General features: G+C 37.8%; 1 protein-coding gene across 3 annotated transcripts in view; it reads left to right on the top strand.

Annotated features, from left to right (window-relative positions):
• The first annotated feature begins 1,947 nt into the window (after nt 1-1,947).
• The window catches only part of fcho1 (FCH and mu domain containing endocytic adaptor 1), a 56,898-nt gene continuing 43,128 nt past the window's right edge, over nt 1,948-15,717 (top strand). For 2 of the 3 annotated variants that reach the window (XM_079244824.1, XM_079244822.1), the window contains exons 1-2: nt 1,948-2,044; nt 15,059-15,109. In XM_079244824.1, coding sequence (XP_079100950.1) covers nt 15,083-15,109 — 27 coding nt within the window. In that variant the 5' untranslated portion in view covers nt 1,948-2,044; nt 15,059-15,082. Of the gene's footprint in view, nt 2,045-13,370; nt 13,430-15,058; nt 15,110-15,717 lie in introns of all 3 variants that reach the window. The other variant, XM_079244823.1, reaches the window with a different exon arrangement.

Here is a 15,717-nt window from a genome sequence, read left to right as displayed (position 1 = left end):
AAGTCCAATTATTTTCCTGTTAAACATCCAGAATAAAAAGCTTTTATGGGAGAAATGTGGCTCTAGGTAATGGGAACAACCAGTCAAAAAGATCTGCAGCTGTGGCATGATAATTAGACTGCATTGTTGCTTGTTATTCTAATCAGTATTGTCACTAATTCACTTGGAGATCGGTGTACTGCAGATGCTATTGCAACAGTGTGGAGATCTGATGCCACTCTAATTTTAAAATAAGTGTTGCACATTTTTTTTTATCTTTAGAGAATCTCTTCATCAGTGTATCTCTGTTAACTCTCTGTTGCTGAGAACTACTTTTCTAAACTCACATCAAATGCAGATAGTTGTGGATTTTCAAGACTGAAATTAGATTAATGCAATGATAAGAAAATCCTTTTTTTTTTTTTTTTTTTAAACAACTGAACACATTTGTTCACTGGTCATCTATACCAGCCACTTGTAATGCTTCAGTGACCAAGTTGCACATGCAAGCAAACACATGCATACAGTAGATGACAAATAACTGAAAAAGACAACAATGAAACTCATCAGAATTGAACTGAAAATGTAGTATTGACATTTTGTAAGTTGCAACAGTTACCACGATATTATTATTATTATTATTTAAAATTTTTATTTTAGTTCTGTTGGTCCCCAATTAGGCAGTAATAAAAACAGAGAAAAAGTGAATAAAGATTCTGTATGAGCTAGACTGAGTATGTTGTATGGATTTACAATTGCTGTGGCTGATTCCTCCAAAAACCAAACAAAAATCCTGAACAGATCTGCTGTTGTTGCTGAAATCAGAATGCCTTGTGACGAAGTGGAGAAACAGCCATTTAATCTTGAACGTGAACTAGACAAAGGAAACATTAAAAGATTTTAGGACGACAAAGAATAAGCTGAAGGCTACTTCTGTCCTGAGAAAAAGCTTAGAGGACAACAAACTATACTGGAAATATAACTTTAACTCTGTCTGCAAGAAGGGATAAAATAGATTCTACTTATCAAATGTTTGGCCTCTTTGGTATTACCGTGAGTTTGGGCATGTTCTAATGAATGTTTAGTTTTCTTTGCACTCATCTTTGGGGCAGTGGCATCAGAACTAAAAGCAACTCTACAAACTGATGAAGAAGGCTGTCTCTGTGCTGGAGACTGCTGCAGAACCCCTGAAGCTAATTGTACAAAGAGGAATGTAGCAAGATATGCTCAACACAGACAACACATCTCTTCCAATACAGAACATACTGATTACACAACAAGTGTCTTCAAAGCTTATTCAACTCCACCACGATAAGGACTAGTGCAGGAGATGATTCCTGCCCACTGCAATAGTCTTATGGGTCCGGAGAGGAGATCCTTCACTTAAATTGCCACAGTGCCTAAATATGTGTCTGCCTTTTATGTATCTTATTCTGAATTAGGTAACTTGTAGATTTATCATAGGTTTTACTGAAATAATATCATTCTATTCTATTCTATTCTATTCTATTCTATTCTATTCTATTCTATTCTATTCTATTAACAGTGAGGAGAACTCAAAAGAAGACCTCAAACTCCATATCTAAAGAACTATTACTAAATAGTAAATTATATTTTATACTAATGAAAAATGCTTTTTTGGGTCTTGACTTAGTATAGAAAAAGTCATAGGAGCATTTCTTTTATGACTGGATTTTTTTAAAAATGTAACTGTTTGAAATTGGAGTCCAAATAACATTTTTTCTGATTTACAGAGGTTTTTCTTTCCTTCATGAATATCTTGCAGGATCTGCCGGTGTGAAAAGTATCCAATAAGATTCCGTTATTTACTCTTAGACCCGCCCTTATGTGGTTGCTATGTCTATTACTCGTTTCTCTCTGATTGACGGGCCAACTAGCCAATCAACGTTGAGAGGGGCTGGAGTTTGTGCGCACACTGAAAACTGCCTGCTGAATTTGTACTACTATAATCAAACCACTCAGGGTTCGTGGAAGTGCGGGACCAAAGCAGTCGAAAGCACAGGGATGGAAAATGTAGGCTGCATTGTCTGAAAACTCTGTCCAGGTAATAAAGTGCTCAGTTTCTTTCTGCTGTTCTCTTCAACGTAAATAAAAATCAGAAGTAGACTTGAAAGACTACGGTAAATAATGCTAGGCTATTAAAAATAGCGAGCACTGGTAGACACGCTTGTTTGACATTTCAACGGAGGGAAATTTGGCGAAGGCTGGAGGAGAAAACTTAACTGAAATGAAGGACTTATACGGCTGTGAAAGATAATATTTCACTAGGATATCAGGTTTGTCTTCGTGCGTGTGTAGCAGTTTTTTATAAATGAGTACAACCTGTGAACGTGGGTCCCAGTTTTGTTGTGTGGCTTCCTCTCAGTGGTTATTGTAAATATCTGATACTTTGCAGTCATTTCTGGCTCCCTTTTGGATTTCCAGCAATTCATTTGGACTGTGTGCTGAAAGTGGTATTGCAGAATTTTGGCTGCTTGAAGGTCTTTTTCATTTCAACCTGGGGCAGGTTGCTTTTCTTTCTGAAAATTGTGCATATGATCACATGAAACATGATCAGAGCCCCAACCATGCAAGACAATCTATGGTGTTTTTAATACTTTTGAGTAATTTTTAACTATATAAGTGCATCTAAGTAAAGGATATGTGTTTGATGGACATTGCAGCTGACAGAAACATGAATATTTGAATGCAGTTACGGTATAGCTGCTGTAATATGAAATTGACTGGCAATGTCAGCCATGCAAAATTAATGGTCAGTCTTACCTGTGGGACATGACGCCCATGTCTTACAAAGAAAATATTACTGAACAACCTATAGAAACTGGATGTGAGCAGTATCACAGGTCAGAAAAGACTGGAAGTATATTACAGGACAAAGAAAATGCTTCAAAAATGAATAAATGTGTTTTCTTTCATCTGAGAAAAATGCAAGTTCATCATCATTTGAAGATGACAGTAGAACTAGATAAAATCCACTGTCTACTGCAGTCTGTCCAGCTTCTGTCAGCTGAAGTGTTATTTAACTTTATTGCAGTTCCAGATCTTCAGACTTGAGGTAGTTTTGGTTTTTAGATTTCGTTACATCACTAATTTAGTCAGTTTGTGCACTGAAGAAAGCTGGGTGGAATTCCCCTTTGACTCCTTGTTAGTTGTTAAGTTTTTCGCTTTGACTTTTAACTTAATGAGCAAACAGAGTGTTTGCATCTTCACACTAGCACTGCTACCTTCTTGTGCTAGAGCTGCCTGTTTCTTTTTCTCCCTCTGTCTCTGAAAGCAAATAGCTGGAGTTAAGGGCTAGGTCTTTTTGATATCAAAGAGATAAACAACACTCTCCCACGTGCCTTGACTTTACGTGACATAAACCTTTTCCTTCCCAAATCTTTGGAAAGTGAGTCAGTGTGAGTGGGTAGAAGAGAAATTAATGAAAGGAGGAGGTTTACTGTCATAAATAAAGAAAAAAAATAGCAGTGTGAGTAAATCTTTTCTCTGCTCTTCTCACTTTACAAGCAGAAACTTAGAAAATAGCATTTGATTGTGGTCATTCACTACCAAGGACATATTCCATGGCTGTTGAGTAATGCCAGCCTAAAAATAAACTTGGACCACAAATTTAATCCTAGGCTGGAAGACTGTATGTATTGATCAAAAGTAAAGTAAATATTTTTCTCTAATTTAGCTCATTTTTATTTAATCACTGATATTTACTTGGTTGCATTGTCATTTGTGACACAGATTTTAACAATCTGAAGGAGAACCTCTCGACTGATATCTTGCAACACACTATTCTGTATCTAGATATTCAATTTAGAAGTAAAAATTTTTATCTGTTAAATGTGGGGCTTGTGGATAGCTGATAAATATGACTATAATTAGTATTACATTAACTCTACTATATTTAAACAATGATTAACACTATTTTATACAGTTAGGGCACTGCAAAGATGAAGTGATTAATCACATCGCTGATAACCACATAATGCTTTGATATAACAGCTGAATCAAGACTAAAGTAGGTGGTAAATTAAAAGGAAAATCTAGGAGTTTAAGGTGGTGGACTTTGTCATTTTGCCATAACTTCTTCAATGGCCTTATTTGTAGGTGCTGAAAATATCAAAATAACTTTGGAAGAAAGCGTCTGTGAAGTGACTAGAATAGAATCTAAATTTCTAATGGATAGTCATTTGTGTCTTGCTATGATAATTGTGATAGAGAGGATTCAATATGCACTCTGACAAGTGTTCTACTAGATGAAGATTTGTGTATTATGAATGTAATACAATATACAATACTATTGATAGAAATTCTTAGCCTCATCAGATCATTTCCACCCAGGGACGAAACTTTGTCATTGAAGTATGATTAATTACAAGTTTGAGTCAATTTGCGCTTATTTAAGAGGAAAAGGGAAAATATATCAAGGGCACTAGATGCCCTCACTGTAGGAATCAAGGATTAAGGCTTTGTTTGATTTGTTTCCTGTCAAATTAGAAGGTAATAAAAACTTTAAAAACCTGGAATTCATATTTGTAGCTAATTTTTTTTTCCTACTCAAATTCATTACTTTTCCACAGTAATTTTATTACTTTACTCTGGAAAATAGTCAAAATAAAGTATAATAAAACTAATAAATTATACCTACTCCTAAACTTCTGGTAATTTACAGCATTTTTTTTTCTTTTTTTCTTGTTTTTTTATCTTGATAAAATGATGGTGTCACTCACGCTTTTGCTGACTGAGGGTTTCCTCTCAGCAGTGCAGCACATAGTCAATTATCCAACCACAAACTCATGCAAAGCCGCATTTTACCTCTCCAGACTTTAGCAATGAAAGCTGGCAGAAAGATGGATGATGATATAAGGAGCGGGTGAAGAAGCAGCGCTCCCTGTTTTGCATTTTGATTTGAATGGGATAATTGTCTGTTCGCAGCTGATGCTTTATGACAGCAGATTACTGAACAGTCCTGTTGCTTGACTGTACAAACAGCCAGAGAAAACTCGGGTACATACTGATGCAGTCTTCAGCAGGACTTTTCACCTCCCTGATGACCCCCTTTCTCTCTTTGACCCACAAAGATGTTACTACTATTAATTCCAGTGGTCCTGACTTCCTTTGTTGCTGCAGGCTTTCCTACAATACATTGTTGGGTGACCATGACAACTATGAATTAAACATGTAGCCTCTCATATGTAGGCTAGAGTGCTGCAAGGCCTCTTCTTGTGTTTGCCAAGCAGGGCAGCACCCGGAGGCAGGACAGCTAACATTTTATGGGATGAAAACATAGACTAAAAGCTATGATTTATCGTGTAGTATACTTCCGGTATGTATTGAGAGCAGTTGTGATGATGTGTTGGACATTCAGGTGAGAACAGGTGACAGCCTGTGGAAACGTCGTACTGTAAAAGTCCTCTGAGTAAAACCCTGACCTGCAACTGAAGTTGTACATGAGTCCAGCCAAGGCTCTTGTGTGGCAGATGGGAGGATCCCGGAGCAGGATGGAGACTGGGCTTATCCCTCCGGCTCTGGTCCTGGCTCGCTCCGTTTCTGATTTACTGATTTATTTTATGCTAATGAGAGGTGCATGATTGTAATTTGCTGAGTTAAAACAGTCATAAGGAGAGTTGTTTATGCAGCAAGTCTTTTGTGTGTGTAATCATGATTTTTATTTCTTTTCTTTATTCATATAACACTTAAGAAAGCAAGATTGAAAACATCTAGTTAACAGAAGTTAATATGTTATCATCTTTATGTGCTTAATAGCTATTTAATCAAGCTAAAGTATAAAAGTTTGGCTTTAGATTTACAGGAAAAAATGACAGAGTAGTGAATATTTACTCCTGATGTAGCTCACTCTCCAATATGAAGCAGATAGGATGCCATTAACTATGTTTCTAGCAAGCTGTGAAAGGAAATCTTTTTTTTAATTATACAAAAAACAAAGATGAAAACCATAATAATGAAAATAGAATTTTGTTAAATGATTAAAACCTATGAGATGAATATAACATCAGTATTTTTTCTTATACACTGTGGCTTAGTGCATCGGTGGACTTAATTCACAGCTGAGCTGCTACAAACAGTCTCATTACCCTCCATGTTTGGATCTCGTCTGGTGCCCTGTGCGCTCACACAGCTGGTCATGCCAGGGCTTAGAAGAGCTGCTCGCCTGGCCTGTTGTCATAGACGGGCCTGGACTGGAGCTGTGTGCTGCGGTGACAAAAGCACATTCAGGCGGGGACAATGTGCAGCTGACAGCCTGGGTTGTGTTTATCACTCAGATTTCTCTTTCTCTCAAGCTGCCTCCTCCTGTTTATTGTGTTTGCTGTTGCACCGCTTCTCTGCCTGTCTCAGTCACAAGGCAGCCAATTTATCGTTCCAAGAGAATAGCTTTGCTCCATGTTGCTTAGTCATTAAATACACGGTTTAATCCTGTCATCGTTTTGGTGGGTGTGTTGGTTTCAGTGCATCACCAGTAAAGTATGGGTTCTGTTTTCATGTGCTCTTGTTAACGAACTCAGATTTGTGGGTTGTGTTGACAGTCTGGAGGTGCAGAGTACATTACTCATGATTGTGGCAGTAATCATATTTCAGTGATCACAGACAAACACTGAGTGAGTTACTAACAGGATCAATATATTCTCTATATGTATTTCATTTAAGAAATACACTTTTTATGCAGAAGTTATTAAAAAAAATCACACACCTTAACTGTAAAACTGATCAAGTTTGATTATAAAGTCAAAGAAAAGAAACAAATTTAGATTAGACGTGTTTTAGCTTTCAAGCATACACCACCCTGATAAATGACCTGTATGATTATATTAATTGTTCAGATTAATAAAGATTAAATGATTGCTGTAGTTATTAACAATCAGCTCATAATTAGTCTTTTTTTAAGCAAAAGCTATACATTGCAGAACCCATTTTAGCCGCTGATCAAAGAGCATAGTTGCTAATTATTGGTGAAAATTGTAACAGTAATCCGTAAGGAGTTAAAAGTGATTTTTATGTATGATTATATGTGACCAAAAGTGCACATCAACATACAAACTGTATGCATGCACTAATTTTGACATAATCCATGGTTAAAATGTTCATCCATTCTCTCTTTATCATGTTTTTCTATCAGCTGTGAGAAACAACATTGATGTAATGGAGGAAAGAAAAAAGAAATACTGACATAATAATGAAAATATTTACGTTTTGTCATCTTCATTCATGGACTTAAGTGGTTAAAATTGAGACAAAAGTATAAAAATCACGCTCAACAAAAACAAAAGGATCTCAATGTATGTTGTATTGATAGAAAAATATGTTACTGGACGATGAACTTCAGTGGTACGTGAGAGCAGTGAAGTCTACTAGCCACAGCTATGAGGATCTCTAGCTGGCAGATGTGGCAGAGGAGAACTGAAGACTGTTGGTGGCAATGGGGGGGAAATTGGGCCTGACGCAAAATGATCTGCCTTCCATTCTTCACCAAATCAGATTTAGAGCTAATACAGAAGGACAGAGGAGTCACTGTGCATCACAGACTCAAGCTTCCCCTTAAATTAAGTCTGTTTGTCCTCGTCCTATTTCTGTGTCCTGCATCTGCACCAAACTAACCTTGGAAAAGCAGCCTTGCCTGAAGTGACAGGCTCGCTGGTATTGGAAATTAAAATATGATCTTTACAGGAGTCATTTAGACTATGGCTTCATCTAAATATTATTTTATTTAATCTGCCAGTCATTTCTTGATAAGTTATTGAAACTGATTATTCATTTATTTATATATATATATATATATATATATATATATATATATATATATTAGTAATTTCCAACTCCTTTTGGCTGCGTTTACACTGTAGATATTAATGCCCAATTTAGAATTGTGCTTAGATTCCATTTAAAAAAAACAACAAAAAAAATCTATTACGTTGTTTTTCACTTTATTAAGTGCAACTGCCACCAGACTCTAGTGTGTAAAGCGCACGGCTCAGTAACTTGCATGTGCAGAGGAAGATGTGACATCATGCAGTGTTTACAGGTAAATATGAGTGGTATTTATGTATTTGAAAGCGATATTCGCTTTAATCAGTTTGTAAGTTGTTTTGCAATCAGCTAACAACTTTATTATATTGTTCTGGTCATTGTTTATGTTAAATTTAGCTGCATCCTGCCCCTTTCGGTGCAGATTTGTGATGTCTGTCTCACTTCAGTGACACAAAGTCAGATGAAATATAACATTAACTTTCAGACTAAGAATCGCTTTAAGAAAGATTAATATGTAGCACATTTCGTGCCACATATGAGCATAACACAGACTGGATTGAAATGTATCGAATTTCTAATGTTCAATGTTTCAACTATCTTAAAAGGACTGGATAGGAGTCACACATATGCAAAAGTCAGATTTGTGCTACATTTAGCTGCAGTGTAACAGAGCCTTTGTCCCTCAGCTTATTCCATTATGTTGGGTTTGCTATGTCTAAGCACTCACTGATGCTGAGCTGAGGCACCTCTGTCTGTGTGACATCCTGAAGGGGTACAATGTAGACTGAAGGAGAAGGCTTTTTATTTGTGGAAGCAATGTGTTTTTAGGGACTAATAGGTCATGTTATGTTAAAAATTATTGGCTTGTAGTTTGTTTTTGATGGATTCTACTGGGCAGGTTTGTGATATCTGGTCCTTGACCTTTTCAGAATTGGTGAATTGGTGTGTGATTCCAGTCCCTAGGCTTCACACAGATGCTTTTTTTATTTTTTAATTATGATCAACTTATTTGTATATGGTTATGCTTGTGTAATTGTAACTTATATTGCACCAGAGTGGTTGACATAGCTAAAAGCAGCTGTGTCTTTAGTTCCCAGGCCGATACCAAGTGAAAGCAAAAAAAACAAACAAACAAAAAAAAAAAACTGGTGCATTTATAATCATATGTTTGATGTTAACTCTTTGATGCATCGTGTCCACTACAGCGAACATCTATTTAGAGGCTGTTTTCAAGTTCAATTAATGAGATGGTATATTTGCAATTTTGCTACTTCAGTGGACAATCGGCGAGTCACCCAACACACTGCCACTCACTGAAGAATAAAGAAATATAGTAGAAAATTTCATATATACACGTACATGTAATTACAGGACCAGAAAATGATACTACTTAATTTTTATAGTATATTTCTAATATAAATATACCAATATATTATGTGAGAAATATTTCTATAGAATAGATAAAATAAACTAAATAAAATGACAGACAAAGAAAAGTGTCTGTTCATGTCTGTAGAAGTAAAATCTTGCTTGTAAAAAAGTGTTGCATTGTTTTTTTTTTTCGTTTTTTTTAATAATTCATGCATCAGAAGGTTAAGAGGTATGTTGTCACAGGTCTGCATTTGTCTTGTCTTTTCAGACAGTCTGACGCCTTCCGATAAGCAGAATTTTGATATTTTTATGTTTTTATTTTCTCGTGTTCTTAAACTGTTTGGAGGATTATCTTTGTTTACTCATCTGAATCTACAATATACAACTGTTTGCTTTATTTTTGATGCTGTCCATTTATTCATCCAGCTTTCCTTACTCACATCTGCTTTTTACCTCTATTTGCCCTTTTTCCTCCTTTCCTTTGCGTCATGTACTTTGTCCCCACAAGCGTCTGACAAATGTGCCTGTTCAGAGGTTATTGAAGCATCTTTATTCCATACTTGGCTGTGCCATGGCATTTAACTAGACTCCATTTTTACTGTGCTCCTTAAGGCAGAGAAAAAAAGCTTACATTTTCTGGCGCTTGCAGCAGCAGAGTGAGAAGACAAATGAGGAGTAATTCTTGTACAAACTCACTTTTTTTTTTTTTTCACCCAGTGGAGGGAAAGAAGCAGGTGGAGGTGGTGAGGAGGAGGGGGGAATTTGTGCTGACCTCCCTTTCTGCCTTCAGAGAGACATCTGCCAGTAAAACCAGCTCTGGCAGAAAGAAGCATGAGGAAAGGAAGGGAAAATGCTCCGTATGGGCGGACAGGATGCATCATTTATTTCCTGCAGGAATTAAATGATTTGTGGATGGTTTTTGTTGGCGTGGAACTTTCTTTCACTCCTTCTCAATTGCTCTTTTTTTTTACGTCTTAATTTTTCATGGCAGACATCTGTGGGTGTCAGGCAGTGTGAAGATGGTAGGAGAGGGGGTCAATGTATTTTCATTGATAAGCCTGGTTGCATGCTCTGTCTCAGTATCTGCTAAGATTGTGAGCTAGCTTCTTGCATTGCATGTGACTGTTCCGCTGCTAAGTGTAACAAAATTATTGTCAGAACTGTGTTTTTCATGCTTTTCCCAGTATTTTCTATCTTTTATAGCACTCAGCAACACCAAGTAAAAGATTTTCCAGCACATTTTCTTGACTTCAGTGGCTGCAGGCTTTCTTTTTCATTCTCCAATAGCAGGATAATGTAAGCTGAATTTACTGCACAGAGACACATCTGCTGCTTCTTATTGAATTTGGGCTCATGTTTTAGAATTATCTGCTCAGATGATTAAAAACAAAGGAAGTGTTTTAGAAAGGTAATAAAATATAGAAAACACAGAGAAAATGAACTTTTTGTTCTGGATACTGATATGCAAGAAGAAACCAATAACACCTTTAGTTTGGTTTTGTTATTACAGGTGCAGCGGTCCAGTTTCCTAAGAATCCTCTTCCACTTGAAAGATCCCACATTTACATAACCATAACTTATTGCTGTTAGTTTCATGTACTGTTTTATTATTTATTTTGAGTTGGTCTGAGTCGACAAGGATCTAAGATTAAGTAACACAGCGGCATGTTATGTCTTTTTTCCTCTTGATTTTCAACAGATGATATACATATTGACGTTAACTCAGGTTTGTGATAGTCATGATAAATATGCAATATTTTTCTGCATCTGTTAGGACATTATTCCAAAAATACATACCTTTTTACGAGGATCTTTTAATAATAGCTAAATCTCAACAGCCACCAACAATATGCACATCTCGTAGCAGACAACACGGTGACTAAAGTCAAGTCGGAATAATCACATTTTAAAATGTCAAGCCTCAAATAGCCTCCTCGCTGTGTATGTGGGGTGTTTACGGTTCATGTGATGGGTATCAACATAGCTGCAGTGTCTGTAGTGGAATGCAAAGCAAACCCAAGATTTTATTCAGACATTAATTTCTGGATTAAATATGAATCTGAGTGAGAATGAGAAATCAAGGTCACACCGTGTCCCACTTCTTCTCTGGGGGTTGTTTGCTTCAGAGCTGACTTCAGCTGAATGTCTAGTTGGAACCAGATGGAGAATGCTAGATGTCAGCTGCTTCTATACATCCCACCATAGTGGGTATCCACGTGGGGTCTCGGTGTACACACTCCTCTCTCTTGTGTGTCTGTGGATTGTTTTGTGTCAGAACTGTGAGGATTAAAGCATGCGTAATTACATCAGGTGTACAGGACGTTGCATTGTGGCACACCAGGCTGTGATGAGGAGAATAGGAGGAGTGTGTTATCTCATATCATTATGGTGTGTCTGTTTTCTCTTGTTCTGCCACAACCCTGTTTTGTGGTTGCTAAAAACCATCTGGTAGTTTGGCAGGATCACAGCCCCCCCTGCATGGGTATTTTGCCTTGAAAATATGTCCAGATATTTTTAATTGGTGGGTGAAGGTTAAAAATCTTTTGAAATGTCGTTGACAGGGTGACAGGTTTATACAAATACGAACTGATGCTATTTTATCATTTCATACACTGAATCTTTAAACAAATTTTCTGTCACATCGCTGATGACAACCAGTCACTCAGGCCTTCAGGCTGAAGATTGTGAGTGCTGTAGCGTTAATGAGTAAATTTTCATTTACCCAGCAGAGTGAATGTATAAAATACATCATAACAAAGCTGCTGATAGCTAATTTTCCAAACAGGTCATGTTATACAGATGAAAATGAAAACTCCCCAAACTGTTTCTTATCTTCGCTCACTCTCTGACCAGATAGAGGTTGCGTACCACATTTTACTGTGTGCTTTAACGGCATGCAAATAAGAGGTGTGACTGGCCCATCAGTCATCCTTTTCCACAATATCATCATCATCATCATTCTTTTTGCTCATCAGTGTCCTGTTTAAGTCTGGAAACTGAGGGAGGTAGAAGTTGATGCACCTTCGAGCCAACAGCAGAAATATCCGCAAGTTTGATGCAACTAAAAGTGCTGATTTCATGATACAGCATCGGTGTGTATGGCTACACCACCTCTGTTTCTGCCCTTTTAAATGACCTAACAGGAACAGCGGTGCATTAATGAAGTTGTCTATGGTGTGCCAAAATGGTGTTGCTGTTGTTTGAAAAGGGTTCATCCATGTTATGACCTGTTATATGTTGCCAGCCCTCACTTACTAGCCTGGCAAGCCAGACTCTCGCTGTACCAGCGTAGAGTCTGGGGACTCACTCGCAGGCAGGACAAACAAGCGCGGAGTTAACCATTCAGAAAAATGGCAGACGTGACGTCAGTAGGCGTCAGCCTACAATGTCTGGAAGTGTTCAGTGGAGCGAACGCAACAGAAGAAAATCAACATGGTGTGCAGTACAGAAGACATAAATGACCTGCGTCATTTTTGCTGTAAAAACCTGAGACTACATGGCGTTATTGGCAACTCTGTTTTTCTTTTCGAACCTAATCTCAAAGTCGGAAACTAATATTTTGCAACGACCTGCAAGCTCAATACGTCTGTGCGCCATCTTGAATGTTTTGAAGGATACATGGTGATGCACGGCAAGAGTCAAGGGTCTCCTCAGATCAACCAATCAGAGTGGCCGGTTTGTTTAAGATGTGACGTGAATCTCCGTGAAGGGGAGGGACTTCAGACTTAGTCACTCTGTATTGATCATATAAAGCACCCCAGTCTGGCGTGCCAAGCTATTAACTTACAGGAGTGTTTGTACGCTCCATCCATAAATATTGGTCCACAAATATTGTCATCAGATTTCACAAGTTCATTTCATAAGTTAATTTCTGCTAAAAACATGCAGACATGCAGAATATCTTCAGCTTGAAATTCTTATTCACCACCACACAGTCAGAGCTGGGAAATGGGGAGAGTTGTGTGTGCCTGGTGTCCGCATTCCCAATCAAACATCAGTTGGTCTTTTATACACACAAGCACATTTCAGTTTGGTCTGAGGCGATTTCTGCTTGGATAAGAGGTGTAAAAGCTTCAAACCCAACAACAAGGCACGGCGGCTCCACCTTCATCAGACGGAGAAATAAAAAGGGCTTTTTGCTAAGCATCTTTTTGTGCACAAAGTTGTATTCCTTCAATCTGGCAAGCCTTGCACACATGAAAACCAACACTGATAATTAGTATGTTTTTGTTTTTAAATTACAGTTCATATAAGCTGCAATGGGCCATTTTCCTTGTCCTGATGAAATGGAAACTGATCAGAGGTATTATTGACTCATTTTGTTGCCTTGTTCTTGTATTTCTGTGCATTCCCCTCCTGGGCTGGACTGTCCTGATCTGCCAAAAAGAAAGCTGTCTGCAGGGCTTCCAGTCCCACTGCTGAGCTAATTAACAAGGTGTGAGGTGTGTGTTTGTACTGCGAATGTTGCTGTGTGTGTTCCTGCGTGCGCTGCGGCCTCTTGATGCCAGGTCACCTGGTCTGAGCCGAGTCCATGGAAATACAGGGAAAGGCTGTTGTCAGCACACACAGACTCACAAGCACATGCAGTCAGCAGAATAACAGATAGCAGGAAGCCTGCATGGGGCAGCTCTGGGGAAACACTTCACCACAGTATGGATTCTCTTGGAAAGAGCAGAACTGTGTTGTCATTGTGTGTGTGTGTGTGTGTGTGTGTGTGTGTGTGTGTGTGTGTGTGTGTCATATGTCAAACATTTTGAATGATCTGTTGTTTGTGTGTTTTCCTGAGCACTCAGAGTCCTTGTTAAAACGGGCACTAGGTGAAACAAGCCATCATCACAGCGTGATTCTTCCCACAAATAGCCTCAGTGTTGAAGGTCAGTGGAAGTCAAAGAAAAGTACAGAAGAAAACTGGATTTGTAAACTTTAATGTAAACAAATGCAGTCTAAAGTAGTTCAAATATGAATTCTTGCTTTGTCAACACAAGGAAAATTGTTTAAACAACCCAGTTGGAATAATAAAATAAAGTGTTTCATACCAAAATCTTAAGATAACATGCTTGCCAGTAAAATACTGTAATGTGTTTCATTAATAATGTAGTTTATCAGCTTTCCCAGCAGCCCAATGACTTATACTAAACAAACAAAGCTCAACTTACTGAACACATGTTATATATCAATTAGGATATATTTAAATTCACTCATTCACAGGACTGCAGTGCCATCGTTGTTGCCATGTCCATGAGTAACTATAGTTTATTGTTCTCAACTGGCCACTCCTGAGAAATGTCTTAAAGGATCCCGAGGTGCTGGGATTCAGAGAGCATGTGTTTGTGGGCTGAACGTGTATGTGCTGATGTTAGACCACTACAAGTGGTTCTTCAGTAAAGGTAATAGCAGGATTGATGTTATTCAACCATCAGATATAAAAACTTGCAGTCACAGATGTAAGCTATTCCGAGCCAATAGGATCGTATCTATCTCATCTTCTCCTCGGTGGTTATAAACATCTATTCTGCTTCATTTCCTACATCGATTTGTCTTGTTACTCTATCCTCCCTCATCTCTTTTGTCACTCCCACCTCCTGTCTTCATCAGCATCCTCCATCCTGAGTTTCTTCTTTGAAGTCACTTGTTAAGATCGTCTCATGTCTCCTTCAGGAGTTCCCACACTAAAGGTGTCTCAGGAGATTTTTTTTTTTTTTTTTTTTTTATGCAAGGGAATTTCACAAAGCTCGTTTAGGTACATTTTAATGAGACTTTGATACTGTAATTTATTTTCAGAAGGTTAAAACACATTTTTTAGACTAATACTGAAACCTAAAATACATTTTAGGGTAATTCTCTCCTGAACACGAGAATATAGAGGTCAGATAAAAGTGAAATGTCTTGATGTCAGCTCTAAATAGTTTGGTTTTATCTTTTTTTTCCCCAGATTGCTGTGAACCTCTGAGGGAAAATGGCCTTTTTTCAGAACAACTTCTGGGTGAGTGTCTTAACACCTGTAACAAAGTAGTGTTTGATCTTTATTCGCCTTCTTATAATTTATTCATCTATTAAAAGCCAAATCACAGCTCTGAGTCACTGAGGTTTTCATTTTCATTCTCAGTGGGCAGGCATGCTTCTGGCTCCACCTACTTGTCAGGTACACACAGGAGCTGCTAACAGAAGAGATCAATCATGTAGTCAAACCTCTGTGTATTTCCAGCTTCATTCAGACAAAGTTGTTGAGATTATTACTGTGGACTGAAATGATACCTGCAGTGGTAAGGATGGACATGAGAGAAACTTGCTATTAATGCTTCTTTGAGAAAAGGTGGAAGAATAAATCCTTGTCCTGGAGGTATTTTGTCAGTCATACATTTTATTATCATTTTGAATCTTTACTCCAACACAGTGCATCTGGAAAACACGTGTAAGTCTCAGCTGTAATTCATATGCTACTGAAAATATGGAATCAACTGCTTTAATAGCCAATTTTCCTGTTGTCCTCTTATTTTCACAGGCTCAAAACTATGTAGTGTAAGCTTCACCTGTCATGCAGCAGCTCTAGTTACTTCAGCAGCATCATATGCATTTGATGAGGGTGTCTGC

Source organism: Telmatherina bonti, assembly GCF_933228915.1.
Source record: "Telmatherina bonti genome assembly, chromosome: 8".
In the NCBI taxonomy this organism is placed as follows: domain Eukaryota; kingdom Metazoa; phylum Chordata; class Actinopteri; order Atheriniformes; family Telmatherinidae; genus Telmatherina; species Telmatherina bonti.
Note: the sequence above shows the minus strand (reverse complement) of the source record. Positions and strands in the feature narration are given on the sequence as shown.